At 40.0% G+C, this 20,327-nt stretch overlaps 1 protein-coding gene across 4 annotated transcripts in view; it reads left to right on the plus strand.

Moving 5' to 3' along the window:
- SLC1A2 (solute carrier family 1 member 2) overlaps positions 1 to 20,327 on the plus strand; it is a 96,109-nt gene that overhangs the window by 45,273 nt on the left and 30,509 nt on the right. For all 4 annotated transcript variants that reach the window (XM_075152373.1, XM_075152372.1, XM_075152374.1 and 1 more), the window contains 3 exons: positions 17,011 to 17,150; positions 18,832 to 18,984; positions 19,629 to 19,879. In XM_075152373.1, the coding sequence (XP_075008474.1) occupies positions 17,021 to 17,150; positions 18,832 to 18,984; positions 19,629 to 19,879 (534 nt within the window). In that variant the 5' untranslated portion in view covers positions 17,011 to 17,020. The remainder of the gene's footprint in view (positions 1 to 17,010; positions 17,151 to 18,831; positions 18,985 to 19,628; positions 19,880 to 20,327) is intronic.

The following is a 20,327-nucleotide window of genomic DNA, read 5'->3' on the forward strand; positions in this document are numbered from 1 at the left end:
AGGAAAGCTAAAGACAGTATTGTTTCCAATGGACTTTATCCTTACTGCAGCTGGCAGGGGTTGTTCGCTGCAGCCAGTTGAAAGGAACTGTACTTTTGCACCTTGAAAGGTCAAGTGAACCTGCCAAGAAGTATAATAAATGTAATAATTATTGTAAGAGGAGCAATGCATTGGTTCTGGCTTGAAATTTCCCAAATGTCGCTCTCATACACTCCTAGGAAGTGACTTTTACCTGAGTGCTGGGAAGCCAGCCTGTGTGTGCAGCACGGGCAGCTGGAGTTTCTCTGTGGGCAGGTGGTGCGGGACAACAAGGAGTGGGGAATGTCCACCTGCTGCTGCAGAGGAGAGGAATGGGGACAGATGAGGGGGACGAGACAGAGAGAGAAATTGGTCAGAGAAAATGCTGAGGGCGCCTTTTCAAGAAGTTAATCCTTTGGTATTTTCTCTGGGGCAAACATTTTGATTTTGTGAATCTGCTGCTTTCCACCAGCTGAAGGAGCTTGCTCATCATATTTGGGGATGGCCACAGTGCACTTGTGTATTTTGAAACACACTGTGACCAGTGCCATATGAAGGGTGCAGTGACTGAAAGGCATATGGTCACGGGAGACATTTGCTTGGGTAATGACCTCTGGCCACTCACAGAGCAATGGCGTGATATTTGGGCTGCACCAACAGCCTAAAGAAGCATTAAGAGCAGAAGAAACTGAGTTAAGTATTTCAAGAATGGCAAGACTGGCCTGTTTAATTGTGTTACAATAAATAGAACTATGAAAGACTATAGTTTTAAGTAATCAGAAAGTAGCGAGGTTAGTATATGAGACGAGCTGAGCAGAAAGAGAGTGGGGAAGAGAACTGAACCAAAATACATTGTAAGTTCAAGTCAGTGACTCCGTGGTGCCTGAGGAAAGACACACAAATGCACAATCACAGATTTTTCATTCCTAGAGCTTTTCAAGTATTTCAGTGGTACAAAATTTTGTCCTTGACTGGTGTCACCTGTTAATTAATCAGGCAGAAAAGTACCAGAGATTAAACAGACTTATTGTTACTGCAGGATACGTGGAAAGGGCAGCAGAGTTTCAAAGAGCATTTGAAGAGAATGCTTCAATTAGGTTTGTTCAGCAAAAGTAAGTGTCAAATTTTCCCACTTAAATATGTATACTAAATACTTAGCTGAAGACAAGCAATTAAACTAGCACATACTGTGTTGTTTGCAGTGACACAGAGCTAAGTCATGTACTCTGTGGATTTTTAGTATCCATTTCTTCACTAATCTGAAAGCAACGTGCAAGTGCTGTAAGGTGCTATAAAACTGCATCGTAACTTCAGTACGTGGTCTTGTTGATCTATGCCTGTTTACAAATTCAGCCTAACCTGAGCATCATCTTGCCCTAGAACGTGGGCACAACCATAGCATTACCTAGTCCATCGTATTTTTAGTGTGTCCATGGTGGCTACTTCCCCACTTCATTGTTTTTGACAGAATAAACTCTGATGACAAGAAATAAGCTGTAAATGTAAATGATCAAAATGTTTACTGGCTCGCACTGAGGACATCAGTGGTATGCTGTATTGACAGCCAGAGCTTGAGCAAGAGTGCCAGGACTCAGAAGCAATATGGCCAGGCGGGACTCCAGCTCAATTCTGGCTAGAAATGAAAATCCAACGGCAAGTGTCCTTTGCTACTTTCAAGCAACAAAATACAAATGCAATAAATAAAAGCAATGTAAGCTAAAGCCTCCCATAGTCCTAAAAGTCAGAATTTTCTAGATGATCTGCATCTAATGAAAAAAACATTAGGTTTTTTTAAAGTAGTATTGGCTTCAAAGTCCATAAGTACTTAGAAGCCTAATATTTAGTCAGCATTAAAACAATAAGCTAGGGTACATACAGCTGTTAGTCAAAAATCTGTGTTTCCCTTGATCATTATTTAGGCAGTGATTGCTTGCAGTTTGCAATTCTATTGTAAGTTTTTTTTTACAAGAAATAGCCTAGTAAGTTCCAGGGCTGTATCTTCTTGCGGTTCATCAGTTAGGGACCAGTTCAGTCAACCACATAAATATGTACTTAACTTTAAGGACGTATGTAAGAGCTGCTGAGTTAATGTGCAGCTGTGGCCCAGGACATCACTATTCATTAGATTAAAAGATTGTGTTTGGGTGTGACGTGTGCTGTAAAGGGAGCCTCCAATTCTGCGTATTTACTCTGATACTGGCCCAGGGACAGGCCGGTCAACACTGAGGGGTGTCATGCTTCACACAGTTTTACTAGCCCTTTTCAAACTCACTTGAAGACATCCATTGCTTAGACATTTAGTGGTGTGGGCTTTTTTTATTTCTTGGCAATAATTTCCTCTAAAAGTGAGTGAGATTTTCCATAGCTCCAAGTTTAGGTAAACATTCAAGTGACTTTAATAGAAATCTTAGTAAAAACTCAATAAAAGCCTTAGGATTTAGCTCATGGGAATTCATTATTGGGCTTAGGCTTTTTATTCCTTGGACTAAAATCACCATTTTGCTGGAGATGATGTTTACATAATATGCTTTGGAATTCACCATGGAAAACATAGACATAGTAAATGTGGTTGGGGTTAAGATCGTTCTGTAATTTATTATTTGAGATGTAACTGAGCATAATTCAAGCTAAAACTCTGCAAGCTTTCTACTTGTACAGCATGTTCTACAAAGGTTCCCCATGCCATCTCAGGCTTGGTCTCTCCTTAAGCAATCTGGATTACAAGTCTCACAAGGAAGAATGGGAAAAATTGCTTGTGATGTGTGCTTGTACTTTCTTTTTCTAACTTTGTATTGAAGGAGTCTTACAGTTTATGTCTGGATAACACTTGAAATCCACAAGCCACAGGCTGATGAATGCCAGGACAATATTTTGGGAAATACTGTGCTACATGCTTGTCTTACAGTCATGTCCTGGGTGGCTAGAGCTGGTCACTGTCAGAGATTTCAAACTGGGTTAAATGAGCCCTCTAGTTTGACCTGCTTCAGTCGTCATATTAAAAGCCATTAGGATGAGGAGCACAGAATAATTTGGAAAATTAATTAACCTTTTTAGATTTCCACTGACTTTGAAAAATTCAAGTTTCCATGATTGAATTTGGCCAACGTTAGAAAATCCATCCTAGTTTTCACAGAAGCTATTGCTTCCTCACGCAGTGACAGTAGTTGTATCATGCAGCTGCAGCTCAGAGTAATGCATCCTGCTGTTGAGCCTCACAACTTTTGGATATAAAGATTTGTCTTCAACACATATATAGTAACTGTGCTGCTCTGTCTTGAAGTGGAGCATCTCCCTAAGAAGGCACCACCAAGCTGAACTGAAGTAGTTCAGCCGAGGCTACCCAAAGTGTTATACTACAGTCAAGTGGACAATACTAAACAAGCAGCAAAAATAAAATGTTCAAGAAAATGTCTTGTTAGGATAGAGACTTACGGAATGCCAAAAATAGTCTTGTTCCTGCCAGCACTGAAATTCTCTCAACTCTTTTGCATCTGTAAAATGAGTGTAAGCAGACCTGCGGGAAACAAAGGCAGATCCTTTGACGGAGTGGCGTGTGCCCTGAGGGCATCACATGTATAATATATAAGGTAGAAAACAACCCAATCATCCATCTTCAGGCCCATAATCCTAAATATACACTTCTTTGTGAAAGCTGTTTTGTATTTATGAGCTCCCATCTTAATACTGTTGGTTTTCTGGGTGTAGTTTCCTATCAGACATCTCTGATATGTTGATAAGGAGGGAACAATATAAACAGATCACCTGAGTAACCTATTTATCTGAATGTCCATTCCATTACATACAGATACTAGAATAAATTCTTAGTCCATGTGAATAGGAAACTTTTCCCTCCTTTCCCAAGAATGTGGTCACAGAATGTTTACTACTGTTTTTCATTTGTTTTAAAGGTACAGTATGAAAAAAATGCTCCAAACCCTAATTACGAAGGCACATGAGACAACGAAGAAGATGCTTTACACTGGGTGCAAATTATTGCTGTCTTTTAGGATTTCCTCTGTAAGATACCTTTTTGGTTCCAGCAGATGGCATGCACTTATCAAAGCTTGCTGTGTGTGATCATAAATACTGCTCCAAGGAGCATGCTGAGCTGTACAGCTAAAATAATGTGTCACAAGTGATTCTATTATGCTACACTTGATTTCTATACTCTCTTTAAGATACTACAGGAAGCTAGTATGTCTTCAAAACTAAGTTTCTTTGCTTTTTCAGGGCCCAACCCAAGTAATTTTTGTTGAGACTTTTCAAGGAACATAAGCAGAGTTTGGCAAAAGCAATTTTGTCAGAGCAATAGTGATTAAAGCAATCTGAATGTCTGGCTATAATAAAAGCGTATTGGCATAAAAAGAGAAGCAGGGACTCTGGGAAAAAAAAAAAACAGAGTAAGAAAAAAGAATGACTAGAAGTTTCTTGAACAGGATGCATTTTAAGATAGAATATGCCATATGGTGAGAGAAAAAGCTTAAAATATCTTTTTTGTTTTTCAGCTTGTGAGATAACATTGTACTGGTAAACAAATATAATCTGTTTATAATGTTATGCTTTGCACTTTCATAGAGGTTTCCGGCACTCAGAGATTGCAGTGGTAAATTGGCTTTATAGTTGTTTAAAATTTCCTTGTGAGTCAGATTTTGGAGAACAGCTAAGAAGCACCATTTTCTATAGTCGGAGCAGAATTAACATCTGTTAGGGTACATAGGAGCAAACTGGGACTTTGAGTTTCAGTATGCTAATCCAAATTCTGACATTTTCTGCATAGAAGTTCAACTGTTTTCTTGTAGTCTCCTTAGTAGTTGCTCTTTGTGCAAACAGTTTCTGACTCTATCCACAATACTTTCTGGAAGAGAGATTTCCCCCACAAGAAGCACTAAGAAATGCTTTAAAACAGAATTAGTGCTGGATTCAGTGTTATGTGCTGGCTCATTGACAAACATTCCATGGAACTGAAAGCATTTTTTAGTGAATTGATTGCTTTTTATTAAGGTTATCTGAAGTCTAGTCAAATTTGGATCTATTTGTGCCCTTTGCAGGGTTTAGAGGAAAATATTGAAAGTGTGAAGGGTCAGCTATCTCAGACTTTAGCCACTGGAAGTCGGAGAGGAGCTCTGATTTTTTTTTTTTCCCCATCTTGATTTTTCTATTTTTTCTGGTTGAATGTGTATAGCAAACCTAGCACTATCCAGTCACTTCTCAGAAAACATTTACAAACTAAAGGTTTTTTAGTACTTTGAGAAGCAACTAGTTGCATATATAGCTTCTAGAGCATATTGGAAAAAAAAGATGCTTTGGTATGAGAGGTAACTTCTGTTGGCAGGTTAAAGCAGTATCATCTGTGGTCGCTATTTTCAGTTGAAAGATATTTTGGAGCTGTATTTCTTGAAATCACCTGGAAGTTTACAGCACTTGATTACAGCACAGCATTAATAAGACTCCTAATGCATCTGATGGATACTTCCGTGCTGCTATCAAAGCTATAGGGAACTTTCAAAGTAGATACCAAGAACAATAGTCATTATGGGAGAGGCAAGGAGGGTTCTTCTCATTTTTTGTATTTCTTCTGCTCATTGACACGTCATGCTTTTGTTAATAAATGGTTAATATACAGATTTGGTGAGAAAAAAATTAAGCAATTAAGATTGGATCTTTTTATCCCTAACAGTGTCTAGATGAATGCTAATAACTGTGTTCAGATTTAGTTAAGATTTATTTAATTGTAGAGCTCTGATGCACCAATTCAGCCATGGGAGTTTACGTGGCCACTGGGAACTTGTTCTGTGCAAGTGATGTGGTCCAAAATCAATGGTGTAGCTGCTTTCAGTGACAAACCTGTGAGAATTTACCACAGGAAGAAATATTTCAAGAACCATCGCTCTTGAAATAAATTCATAGAGAACTTGCATTTTGTTTCCCATTGTCATGACAAAATTAATTCTTACTATCTATCTCAATCAGAGCTCCTTGTTCAGTCTGCCTTTCTGTGAACTACTCTGAATTATGTAAAAAACCCCCACACTTCTGCTCCTTTTTGTGCCTAGCCAGCGTGTCTAGGAGCTGCCACATTTCTGATCTTCTCGCATTCTCACTGGCTTAATCTTTGCTCAGTGCCCTTGAAAACTACGTTAATCCCCAGTCATTTCATAGCCTTTTTCTTTGTGCTACCTGGCACACCCCGGGTAGAAGCAAATGCAAGATCATGATTTTACTTGTCTCTGAGTTTCTGAGCATGTAAGTGGATAATTTTTTGCACAAAGCACATCTTATTATATCCTTTACCATAATAATAATATGATTCATCCTTAATTCTGTCACTCTTCATCTCAGCCTCAGTACATAATTCTGGGGTAATGAAGCATGCAAGTTCCCAGGTCGTTACACCACTATAAAGCCCTTTCAGAAATTTGTCAGTTAAAAAAGATATTCCACATATGCATTATTACATAAATAAATGATCATCTTTATGGTAGGTATTATACTGTATGGTTTCAAACACACTTTCTTGCTTTAGACTCTGGTTGATGGATAGAATACAGTCCCTGTAGACAGAAATGCTTATTTATTCCAAAGAAGAAACAAACCAGCAGCCCTCCTTCCACAAAGAACTGATATCCCTTTAAGGTCTGAAATTTAGAGTAAATCTGAATCTTTACCATGTCATAGTAGGATTTACTTTTTTAGGTTGATTAGGCTTGAGATTCAGGATCAGAAAAGCAGAGATAGTAAACAGACAGAGCCAGAGCTTCACATAAATATGTCAGTGCCAAATTTAAAGACATGTTAAAAAAAAAGTTCATGTCCAGATCCTCAGCTGCTATGTATCAGAGGACTTGGCAAATAGGAAGAATTATGGAAGCTTTTTCTTTGTCTGCTAAAATGTGAGCTGTATTAAAAATTCTGTCTTCCTACAAACAACAGCAAATCTCTACCAAGACAGTGTTATTTCACCCTGGAGATGCTCACAAGGAGAGGAGCATAACGTAAGTCTTTGATCGCTCACTCTGCTTTGTAGACTGGTCAGCGCATGCAAACGCAAGAAGCATCTTTGGGTCTTTCAGATATTTCTGCAAGGAGCGGATTTCCGATCACTAAAACTTTTGTCCTAGTAAAGTGCTGGGGATCTTCCTTGCCAAGGACCATGGGAGTCCACGGGACACCTGTCTTGCGTGAGGTCTGGATAACCGCCTTGGCTTTGTTCTTAGGAACTGTAACTTAATCTCTTTCTGTCAGGCTTTGTCATGCCACGAAATTAGAAAGTTAGTTAACTCCCTAACGTGCCTACACACAGACACTCTGACACACACTCTCTTTGAGGTGTTAAAATCAGGTTTGCATATGACTAGGTAAGAGACACCCGAAGGCACTGCTTTGTGGGTCCCACAGCGGGTTCCTGACTGCCTGGTGGAACAATACCTGTAAAGCTTCCCGTGGCTCCCTACCATCAGACCCACCGGGCGGTGGGTAGAGAGTTGGTGTTACGGATCTCCTTTTTGCAATTTGCTGCAGAAATTTCCATCTCTCCTCCTTTCAAACACCTAGGTGTTATCCTGATTGCTTTCTCCCCTGCCTACCTGACACTCCCAAAGCATTTCTAGGTATGCAGTTACCTGCCTGTTTGTGTAAAATACAATTACCTCCTTTCTAACAAAACCAATGTGATTCAATGTGATCTGTTGGCTTCATGTGGTTTATGGTGCAGGGTTCCATGAAAAGTGAACTTTAGTTCACAACCGCTCCATAGGGACTCATTTTCTTTTCCATATAATATGCCATAAAATGCTATATAAAATCTAAGTTGCAAGTTAATAGGAAAAATCTTGCACAGGAAGAGGCTTTATACACGTGCTGCAGTCTGTCTATAGAAATTATTCAAAGCCATGTATGTGGACATCCACAGCATGTATGATTGTGAGTAGAAAACAATCTCCGGCAGTTCCATCACCTTTACTTCTCTTTCTTATTGTTCAGATGTATTGCTGCAGCCCAGTTAATACATAAGTCACTACATTAGTCAATCAGACATAAAGAAACCCCAGGGAAAAAGAAAAAAAGTCGTCTCTGCTCCACGGTGCTAAGTTGTCGTGGTTTAACCCTAGCCAGCAACTAAACACCACACAGCTGCTCGCTCACCCCCACACCCTCTGGTTGGATAGGGGAGAGAATCGGGAGGGCAAAAGTGGGAAAACTCATGGGTTGAGATAAAAACAGTTTAATAACTGAAATAAAGCAAAGTAGAACAGTAGTAACAATAATAATATAATATACAAATCAGGCAATGCATAATGCAACTGCTCACCACCCGCCAACTGATGCCCAGCTTGTCCCCAAGCTGCGAATTCCCCTTCCCAGACCATAAGCATGATGTCATATGGTATGGAATACCCCATTGGCCAGTTAGGTCAGCTGTCCTGGCTATGCTCCCTCCCAGCTTCTCGTGCACCCAGCAGAGCATGGGAAGCCGAAAAGTCCTTGACCAGTGTAAGCACTACTTAGCAACAACTAAAGTGTCAATGTGCCATCAACATTCCTCTCATACCAAACCCAAAACACAGCACCACGCCAGCTATTAGAAAGAAAATTAACTCTACCCCAGCCAAAACCAGGACATAAGTATTTGTGGAAAGACCTGGATAGATATGTAAAAAATGACCGTGTGCTTGTGAAAAAATCGTGTCATGTTATACTTCATTTTCCTTTGCTCCTGCTTTCAAATGGCCTCTAGACTACCCTTTCTCTGCTGTACAATTAAGCTTCCTGAGCCAGATTCAAAAGCTGGAGAAACTGTTAAAGGAAGCACTTAGTGAGCAGAAACCTGCTGCCAATTCTAATAGGGTTTTAAAAACACAAACAAATGGAGCCTAGGTTCAAAGACTGCAAACTCAGGTAGATCATGAAGGGTTGTTTTCCTAAATGACCTCATGGAACAATATTTTTAAAAAATCAGAAGAAAGAGAACGTAGCTGGTAACTAATTCGGAGACAGGAGTGGGTTCACACAGACCACTCTTCTCTGAAGGTTCACTAAGGGTGCTGCTGGTCAGCTATTTAAACATAGAATCATAGCATCATATAAGCATTTAGGTTGAAAAAGACCCGTAAGATCATTGAGTCTAACCATAAACCTAACACTGCCAAGTCCACGACTAAACCATGTCCCTAAGAGCCACGTCTACATGTCTTTTAAATACCTCCAGGGATGGTGACTTAACCACTTCCCTGGGCAGCCTGTTCCAATGCTTGATAACCCTTTTAGTGAGGAAATTTTTCCTAATATCCAATCTAAACCTCACTTGGCACAACTTGAGGCCATTTCCTCTCGTCCTATCACTTGTTACTTGGCAGAAGAGACCAACCCCCACCTCGCTACAACCTCCTTTCAGGTAGTTGTAGAGCGCGATGAGGTCTCCCCTCAGCCTCCTCTTCTCCAGGCTAAACAGTCCGAGTTCCCTCAGGCGCTCCTCATCAGACTTGTGCTCCAGGCCCTTCACCAGCTTCATTGCCCCTCTCTGGACACGCTCCAGCACCTCCATGTCCTTCTTGTAGTGAGGGGCCCAAAACTGAACGCAGGATTCGAGGTGCGGCCTCACCAGTGCCCAGTACAGGGGCGCGATCACCTCCCTGCTCCTGCTGGCCACACTAGTTCTGATACAGGCCAGGATGCCGTTGGCCTTCTTGGCCACCTGGGCACACTGCCGGCTCATGTTCAGCCGGCTGTCAACCAGCACCCCCAGGTCCTTTTCCTCCGGGCAGCTTTCCAGCCACTCTTCCCCAAGGCTGCAGCGTTGCCTGGGGTTGTTGTGACCCAAGTGCAGGACCCGGCACTTGGCCTTGTTGAACCTCATACAGTTGGCCTCAGCCCATCGATCCAGCCTGTCCAGGTCCCTCTGCAGAGCCTTCCTACCCTCCAGCAGATCAACACTCCCACCCAACTTGGTGTCATCTGCAAACTTACTGAGGGAGCACTCGATCCCCTCGTCCAGATCGTTGATAAAGATATTGAACAGGACCGGCCCCAGTACTGAGCCCTGGGGAACACCGCTCGTGACCGGCCGCCAACTGGATTTAACTCCGTTCACCACAACTCTCTGGGCCCGGCCGTCCAGCCAGTTTTTTACCCAGCGAAGAGTGCACCTGTCCAAGCCATGAGCAGCCAGCTTCTGCAGGAGAATGCTGTGGGAGACAGTGTCAAAGGCTTTACTGAAGTCCAGGCAGACCACATCCACTGCCTTTCCCTCATCCACTAAGCGGGTCACCTGGTCATAGAAGGAGATCAGGTTGGTCAGGCAGGACCTGCCTTTCATAAACCCATGCTGACTGGGCCTGATCACCCTGTTGTCCTGATCTGATTATGATTAAACTCACTCGTATGAATATGTTCAACTCACAGAATGTATACTAAATGCTAACTCAGAGGAAACAACATGGTTGTAAAACGATCCAGGGAGAAAAGTTCTTCTCCCACTGCAAAAAGGCAGGTCATTGTTGCTTGTAATACCAGTCCCTAGGCCAAATCAGGCTCCATGGTAAATGACTAAATCTCCAGTCAGAATTCATTAATGTCTTATAAATAACATGAAAAAAGCTACATAATGCAGTTAAAATTCAATAGAAGGGCTTAGTGGCAGCAAGAGGCTTAAAATAAACCCCTGGTTAATGCAGACTAAAGCGTATGTTACTCTTGTTTGTAGTAGTTTTGTGTGTTTGTTTTTGCATTTTTTTTTTGTTTCTGTGAAAAGGCTGAGACCTGACCAGAATATTTTATTGATGTCAAATACAATGTTTAACAACTGGACATCACATAGCAGAAGTGATGCCAAAGCTAATGTATACTTCCACAATAAAAGTATTTTAGCTGTTTCCCCTGCATGGCTTGTCATATTGTGGCTGTATATGATGAGCTTTACCAGCTCTACTGTGGTTTGAAAAATATATCTCATCTAAGAAAATACACCCCCCCCCCCCACTACAGCCACAGTGGAACAATATAGTCCCAGATTGTCTCCCAAAAGAAGCTCAGCAGCTGTTGTCTTGATATAATTAATTTAAGCAGCAGACAACTCTATTTCAACTCAAACTAGAAGTTTCTTGGTAAGCTGATGCTTGAGCCCCAATTTCACAGGAGTTGTGGCAGACAGTCCAGACTCCTCATATCCAGCTAGTGAAATCCCTCTTGTCCTGGTGATGTTCCGTAAGTTTTTCTAGTCACTCGTCTTTTATCTAGCAACCAGAGTAGGCCCTTTCCTACATATAGGGTAGGAGTAAGCTGATCGTGTGGGGTGGAGCAGATCCATACTCCCTCTCCCTGTCATGAACACAGCACGTGATCCTGAATCATCGGTGTTACACCGTCTTTCCAGGGAAAGGGGAAGAGCTACAACCCTGATCCAAGCCTTGCTGCTAACAAATATCCTTCAGGGCAGATTAAGCTCTCATTTAGTCCTATGCAATTCCACTGATTGCTAGGACAAGCTATGTCAGTGAGGATTCACCACAATTACTATGCACCAAACTTCATGATACCATTTTTGCCATGACTTTTCAGCTGTGACTATATTTGAACCACCTGTCTGAGTATTAGGTGGTTGGCAAGAAGACATTTGCAGCTTGTTCACTTTTTATTCTGAGGTCAAGAAAGCTAATTCAACTTTCTACTCCCCCCACCTTTTTTTTTTGCCCCTTAAGAAGATCAGTCCTCCTAGGAACAACTGAATAAGTACTGACATTTATGCCTGCTGTTTACTCATTGCTTCAGAAGAGAGCAGTGTTCGATTTGACGGCAAACATCTGGCTCAAGAGATGTTCTTAGACCCTGAACTGAAACTTAAGCCAGTCCATCCAAGGTTGTTTTCTCAAGAATAACTCTTGCTACCTAGATTGAAGTAATTGCTACAAAACATAAACTGGTGCTTTATTCATGGTATTCCAGGAAGAAAACGCTGTTTCCCTAAATCCTTCCTAAATATTTTGCTGAAACCCTGAGTCTCTACTAAATAAACCTCCAAGAGCTATTTTGCCGGGTCCCAGAAATAGGATTATCCTCATTCTGTTGTCCTACTCTAAAATATCCATTTGCTATGCTAACAAGAACCTCTCCTTTAAACAGCTCATCATCCCCCAAAACTAAAGATCAAATTAATCTCCAGGCAGTACTGACCAAAGCAGAATTCTATGCTGAGAATTACCTGCTTGATTAATTGACACAGATGAAATACCTTATACAGATTAAACACAGTCTCTGCTAATTTACCCTGTCCTCTAGGTTTATGCCAAGCTGGGTAAGTATTTGGGAGATGCAGAGTTCTTTCCCTATAACTGACTAAAAATAAAAGGGCATTGTCACTCAAGCACTGTGTAAATTGTTAACCCTTAACTTTTGTGAGGAAAGGAGTTATATTTGGTAACCAAGGAAAAGGAGCAGTTTCTCCAACCTTTTAGGCCTAGAAACTTCAGTGGGAATATGAGAAAGAAAGAAGCAGTTGAAAAGAAATACAACAGCAGACTTTCCCAGAGAGAGGTAAAATAAAACCTAAGAAAAATGCTTAGAGGAAATAGAAACAAAAAAGCCCAGCGACTTTGGTGTTTTAATAAATTGTTTTCCTGCATTTTGACACCATTATGCATAGCAACCAGCAAGAGAAACAGACTACAGCTTAAAAATTGCAGATAAATAGATTATCTCATATAGCACTGTATATCTCACATGCAAAACTAACTGTAAAATTTAGATAATCTAAAATCAAGTGCTTATGGACAGATTTTTTTCTTGTACCTTGTGCATACTGTGGGGATGAGGGATAGTAGAAAGAGCAAGTAGCTAACTTCTTGATTATTCAGGCAACAGGTTGCTTCTTTGCTTAAAAGGCAGTAAAATTGCAGTTTAACTCTGATACTCATTTCTATTAATGCCCTTACATATCACCTTGTCAGAGTAGAGGGTATTTGAAGTCGGGGAAAATACAGATTGTGTTCACTTTGAGACACTTCTGTACTCTCCCAAGGTGAATAAAAATCAAATCTGGGCTCAAAGGAGTTCCTCTCCTTTTCTAGGGATAAGTGCTGCCTCAAAAGGGAGAAGGATAGGTGACACTGGGCTAGGCAGAAGATCATACTCAATCATTCAAAAGCCACCACATATGTCTAGCTCTTTTCATGTGACTACACATTTTCCAATATTTGGTTCATTTTTTAATAAGTCCTGTCAATGTTTTCAAGTGCCTGTAGTTGGCAGAAAATATTATCTTCTTTGAAGGTCTCAGTTCTTACAGTTCTCTGTAGGCCTATTTTGGAGCTTAGCTGTTTGGCTGCTTGTCACTATGACATATGAAAATAATGAGCAGAATTAATTTATATTATCATGTTCTGGCTTCAGTGAAGTTAGACTGAAAGAGGTTTTGGTCTGATGGGTTTCAGACGAGCATTCAGAATGCTTCATTTGTTTGAATAGCCATAGAAGTTCAGCGCAGTGGAACAATGATTTATTTAATCAAGGTAATCATTTTCATGTTTGAAAGATCACAGCTGCTAAAATGCATTCTGCACTGTTTTGTGATACTTACCTATGTACAGAGGTACCATTAACATAGAGATTTTATTGGCGGTGTTCAGTTGCATAGGAGGGGCTCATGTTGTTAGTACACTTCTTGCTTTCCATTTGAGTCCCAGCACTACCCATGAGTTGGGGTGCAGTCAAGCTCCACTCTGTCATGCATTAATTTTTTCCTTCAGCAAGAAAATCTGAAGCACAAGAAAGCCTTATACATATTTAAGCCCTTTCTCTGCATGCTTTAATGTGTCACTGTGGCCTTCGTGGTATGGAGAAAACGGTGCATGTGAGCATGCAGTGACAGACAGCAGAGGAGTAGGACAGATCCAGGGGGATCCAGTCCATAAGGGCCCAGATTCTGCCCTAACTTACATCTGTGCATCTTCCATTGACTTCAATAGGAGCTTCTTGCAGTTATGTCAGTATGTGACTACAGGTTTCAGGTGCAAGAAGTTCTGCATTCTTCTGGAGCTAAATATCATTTACAGGATGCAAATAGAGGCACAAAAACAGCACAAGGAGGATGACTCGGTCCATAAGATAAAAGTTCATTTCCATTATTCAGAGGTCGAACAGATTTTCATCTTCTAGTAATTGGATAGAAAATTTCTGGTGCAAAATACTGATTTTGTCATGTGCTGCACAAGAAGCTTCTCTTGTCCTATAAAAACCTAGAAGGTTTTTTTTTCGTTATTGTTTCCCCTCCTCTCCCCCCGCAACATACTCAAAAGCCTGGAACAATACTTTGTCTCTGGTCTGGTGATAAAAATCTCATTGCTAAGAGCAGTGCTAACAGTGCAAATGCTTAGATTATTATCCTTTGTGGTACCATTTTTCATGTGATGGTATTCATCTGTCAACGCTTTTTGTAACAGATCTGCATGGTTAGCATATTTTAGTATTGGGTCTTTTTCTTTAAAAAACCCATACCAATCAGAACTTCAGTCCGTGCTGAAGGCTCACTTACAATCTTGAAGAGCCGGAGAGTGTAAAATCCATATTTTGCACTTGAAGGAAGCATACAATACGCCATTAAGTTCCTGGAAATTTAGGAATGTCCTTAAAGAGCTTTGTGTCCTTATTTTCTTCTCTTCTCAGCAGCTATTTGGATATCTACATTTTACATGGCTGAACTTTTGAAAAAGATGGTGGCTGTCATGTAAAAGCTCTGTGTTGTTTGACCACCTCAAGTAGGGCTGGCTTCGGTTCACTTGGGGTATAATCCTGAAGTAGTCACTGCAGCTGTGGGAGTAGGTCCACCATCCCCTCCCTTCATGAACCTTTGTATGCTGACCAGACTGGGAGTGGAAGGAAACACCATGCAGTCACTTAGAAATGGATGGGAATAGAAGTAAGGCTTGAATACAAGAGCAGGACCAGAGCAATGGTGTGAGAGGAATGATATGCTTCCATTGTCTGTGAGTTAGAGAAGAGGCCCACAGCTGAGGAAGCAGATATTTGTGAGATGGCTTTCCTTTGGATGGTATGAAGCTATAGGCATGGCATCAGGTGGGAAAGGGTCCAGGAAACCAGACTAAACCTAGCCCAAAGCAAAATCCTAGAAAGGCCTATAACATCATCAAGTGCTTCTGTTTACTGATCCATTCCAGTTCTGCCTAATTATTTGCTAATGGAAGAGTTTTCTTTTGAATTACTTTCAGCTGTCGATATTTCAAAGTTTCAAAGGAATATATAATCAACCTGTAGTGAATAATCGGTCTAAACAAGTTATACATTCATGTTCAGAGTGCAAGTGAAACTAGATGTAATCCCCAGTTGCAAAGTTTGGATCCCAAGTTCCTTGCACACTTCCACCATTGATTCCATGGCTTTGAGGCCCATGTGCATGAAAACTGCAGACACTGTCTCATCTTTCTCATAATTCCTCAAATAACTGCTATGCACATTATACCCTGGCTAATCCTTATGTATCTCTGATACTTCCATTCATAATTGTTCAAGAAGTAGGCATGCCTCACATTTAAGCTGTCAGAATGTGCACTGATATTCTTGTTTGTTACTCCACCATCAGTAGTGCATTTCGTCGCAACCACCATTGTAAAATATTTTAAAAAGGTACAAAATAAAAATTACAATACTTGGAAGGTTTTTTCCTCCTTAGAAAAAAAGAGTATCCTCTAATGCATTTTCTGCTGGTGCTGCTTTTTTAACAACCAAATGTATTGGAAAGAAATGCCGTTTCACTTTAAAAGGGAAAATCATGGAACTATTTGCATCAAAATGACTGAATTCTTATTACAGGTCTAATCGTAACTTTCTGTTGAGAAACTTTATGAAGACAACAAGCTATGCTATATATAACAAAAAATTTTTTTGATTCACTGGAAATGGTTTAGTACTGAGAACATTGAAACTTTATCTTTTCAGACCTGTTTTAGGTCTGTAGACCTCAGTCTATTGTTGTAGAGGAAGTTTTGGTTTCCTTTTTCTAAAGTCTTGTCCTAATCTGGCATAAGACCAGATCTCAAAATATTTATTTTCTTGATAATAAAAAATTTGTTCTTTACCCATTTCTCATATTTAAGTAGACAGCCTTAACTTTTAGGGAAACTGTGTGTTTTATTTGTAGTAGTATTTTTAGTATTTTTTTCAAGTACATTTTAATATTTTGTATATAAAAATGGAGTCTATTGCTAATGATTTCCCAGGCATTGAGAAAGTTGGAGGCGTGGCGTTTGAAGTCCTGCACTCATGTGCATATCACATACTCAAATATAAACCAGAAGTAGTCAAAAAACATTTTCCTCTAAACACTGCCAATTCAATGAAACCAAAGGTTTTCTTGGGGAATGCGTAGTTTTGTGACTAATTTTCAGTGGCAGTTGTTCAAGTCTCATTAGAACCGAGTTGAAAAAGATTCTTTTGACCTCAGCATTCTGATTATATTACAATAAAATGTTAATGTTGAAATGAAATATTTTGGGAAGATTAAGCAAAATATTGTGGAATGCTTTATTTTGCAAATAAATCCTCATTTTTAAAGTCTTTTCTTGAATTGGAATTAAATAAGTTATTAAAATCTGCATTTTCCTGCTAATAGAAACTTTGTTCTTCAGCCATCTTTCCTACTTAAGTAGACTGCCATCTTTGGGAAACTGAATTTTCCAGCTCAAGACCAATAGTTTAGTCCATGAAACAGTTGGGATGATGTGTCCAGTGAATTAATTCTGTTTACATCTCCACCACTTGAGAGATAACTGCAAAAAATACCTTAAAGGCTACACCTTTAGAAGGACAAACCATTGCCATTTCAGAGAATTCTTCAGAGCACTAAATATACAGTGTTTGTGAAATGTGGGAAGCAATGGAAAATGCATCAGATTCCCCAGTTATATATGATGGAAGTAATCCAGACTTTCCTCTCACTTTTGGCATCTTGTGCTATAACTTTTACTTGATTTTAATTTTTTATTCTAGTGCCAACAATATGCCTAAGCAAGTAGAAGTGCGGATGCATGAAAGTCATTTAAGTCCAGTGGAGCACAGATCCAGGAACATATGTGTGCAGTTCTGCCAGTCGCTCCACAGGAATCTGCTCCTGACTCTTACTGTGTTCGGTAAGCTACATCTGCCGGTCTGGACATTCTGTGTGTATCTGTATTTGTTCATGTAGTACCACAGACCCTGTCTATGGTCATCAGCTGTTCCAGCTGAACAGCCAGAGAGTAAATAGGACGCCCATAGGCATCGTTGCGTTAGTTCAGGTGTGCAGGGTATTACTGACACAAGACGGAGCAAATCCACACCACTGAGATACATTCTATGTCTGGTTTTGAATGGAGTGTGATCTAAGTCCCAAAGCCAGTCAGGTCGATGTCATTCAGTAGAACTAAATGCACGACACATTTTTTCTGTCAGTTATTTGAAAAAAAGACAAAAACTCTTCAAAATTTCCTTTCTTCATCTTTTATCTCTCAGTTCATGCTCCGCTGCTTTTAAGGTTTGTCCCCCTCTCTGTAGCTGTAAGCCAGTGCTCCGTGATCTCATCCTGAATATTGCCTCTGGCTTTAGAGCTTCCAAATATGGAACAGTTTGACACTTTATTGTGGTTGACTGGCTCTTTGCCTTCTTTTTCACTGAATGCCTAACAGCCAAATGCAGCAAATTCATAGGCATACTCTATTTTGTTATTGTTTGAGCTGCAAATTTCACATCCATATTTTTCAGCCTCAAAACCCATACTCCTGAAGTGTTTAGACATTATTTGCTTTGAATCATCTTTAGAAGGTGCCTGATGCGGTTCCAGAAAAAATTTCAAATACACATATATTTTCCATTGTATCAAACTGATACTTCAAAGAGTCATAGTTGCTGCAAGTCACAACTCAGGCTTTGCTGTCAAGTTTTATTACACTTGAGACTTGGGCTTGGAATCAGGAAAACAAAGGCATCCTGGATGTAAACATAAAATACCCATTCACAAAGACCAGGTTATGACAGTAAACATGGCCTTTTTTTCCCTAGACTATGCTTTAACAGCCTCAATCCTGAGAGGGGGGTTTAGGTGTTATCACTGTACAGATCTAAATAAGTGATGAAGGGATTGTTTGTGATTTGAGAACATTAGCACAAAGAGAAGAGAAGGATGCAGACCGTCAAAGGGAAGGAGTAATAAATGAGTACTAAGAATCAAGTTTTCTTCAATGATATGTGCAGTATTCCACATTAGGCACTCCCTTCCAAAACCCCCCAAATTAAACTTGAATCTGTTTTCCTCCCAAGACTATTCTAGCTTTCCTGCAGGGTTTTTCTTAGGCTGTAAAATAGCTACTCATGCTGACCTTGTTTTCAAGTGGTACCGTTCTTATGTTGAGAGCTAGATGTCATACCCCAAAGAGCTGGGTCCTAACCCTGGCTCTTCTGTCGGTTCTGTATGGCCTTATGAAAATCACTTCACCTCTTGGTGCCTCAATTTTGCTAGCTGTAGAACAATGATATGAATTATATTTGACTATCCTTCAATGTATTGCAAGGCCTACACAATATTAGTAAACCTCAATAACATTGTGGTTTGCAGCAAATTTGCATTTGCTGAAGCGGAATAGTACATTAGGTATAAGCTCAGCTGGCAGAAGGTTCTACATCAGGACCACTTCTCTTTAATCCTGAGAATTTGTCTCTGTACCAAAAATCAGCTGCTTTGTGTAACCATTTTTTTCTAGGCTGTTCTTCTGGGTAATCAATGCACATTCAGGTATATTTGTATTACCTGCCTGCTCTCTTTTATTCTTGCTCCAGGTGTCATCCTGGGTGCACTGTGTGGGGGTCTTCTTCGTCTAGCAACACCTATTGACCCTGATATCATCATGTTAATAGCCTTCCCAGGAGATATACTTATGAGGATGCTAAAAATGCTGATCCTCCCTTTAATTATCTCCAGTTTAATCACAGGTAAGATCTATTAGCCATAAATACTTTAAGATGCTTGCTACAGATATCACTTGGTTTGCTTTTTGTAAAGTAGGAAAAATAACAGGGTGATCGGGTCAGGGATTTTGCAGTTGCAGTGTGTATTTCAGAGTTAATCTCTGATTAACTTCATTGGCTTTAATACATAGATGCTCCAGTGAATTTATTTTCAAACACATGCACACATACTACCTTCTTGAACATCAGAAATTTCTTAATATGCTGTTTCACCTAATTCCTGGATTGGACCTTGCAAATAAGATGGCATGACACTAGCAAACCTAGCCTTCCTAAAGCTGTGGTGTCAGCCAGCGCATGGCCAGTTTGCAGCAATCAAGGGCAAAAGATGGTATGATATCTTCCCTATTTTTCAATGCCTCCTCTGTGATTAGATGGAATTTTAAATGGTTCTCTTCAAATTAGCAACAGCAGACATTATTCACATAAGAACTGGAGGGAGAAGCTTCAGTAATCTATCTAGTGGTGAGAATTTCACAAGGACAAAAGTAGGCACCTGTAGGCAGTCATTAAACTTTGCAAATTATAAAGGATTTTATTTGATGATTATTGAACTGGATATTGAGTCTCAATATATTTGTTTGTTTCTTAAAATAAAACACCTGCAGGACTGTCTGGTTTAGATGCTAAGGCAAGTGGCCGATTGGGTACAAGAGCCATGGTCTACTACATGTCCACCACTATTATTGCTGCTGTGCTGGGCGTGATTTTGGTTTTAGCCATTCATCCAGGGAATCCAAAACTCAAGAAACAGCTTGGTCAAGGGAAGAAGAATGATGAAGTATCTAGTCTGGATGCTTTCTTGGATCTGATCCGAAACCTGTTCCCTGAAAATCTAGTCCAAGCATGCTTTCAGCAGGTAAATCCTTCTACTTCTTGGTAATATTTTTTACATCTTTTACTTACCAGGGATGTCTGTAGAGTTAATGTCATTGTTTAGGTGAATGACAGAAATTATGATGCAAAGAGAAATACAGGTCGTAAGTCTTGAGAACGTAAATGAAAGAATATTATTTGTAGCTGGTTTTTTATGTTTTTATGTAGTAATTTTTATGCTTTTATGTAGTAATTATTTAAATTCATAGATTTTTTTAAAGAAGATGATTTTTAGTTTGTTATTAAGTAAACAAATTTTTTCTTCACTTTTTATACAATATATACGGTCATGAATGCTGGCTTGAGGCTGAACAGTTGATGAATTATGGGATCTTTCACCCAGGTTGAATTTGATCTTGCTAGTTGCAGAGCTGATGGTTCTGCAATGCCCTGTTTGCAATATATAGATGATCTTCATTCCAGCTGGTTGC

The sequence above is a fragment of the Calonectris borealis genome, chromosome 5 (genome assembly GCF_964195595.1).
Source record: "Calonectris borealis chromosome 5, bCalBor7.hap1.2, whole genome shotgun sequence".
NCBI lineage: Eukaryota > Metazoa > Chordata > Aves > Procellariiformes > Procellariidae > Calonectris > Calonectris borealis.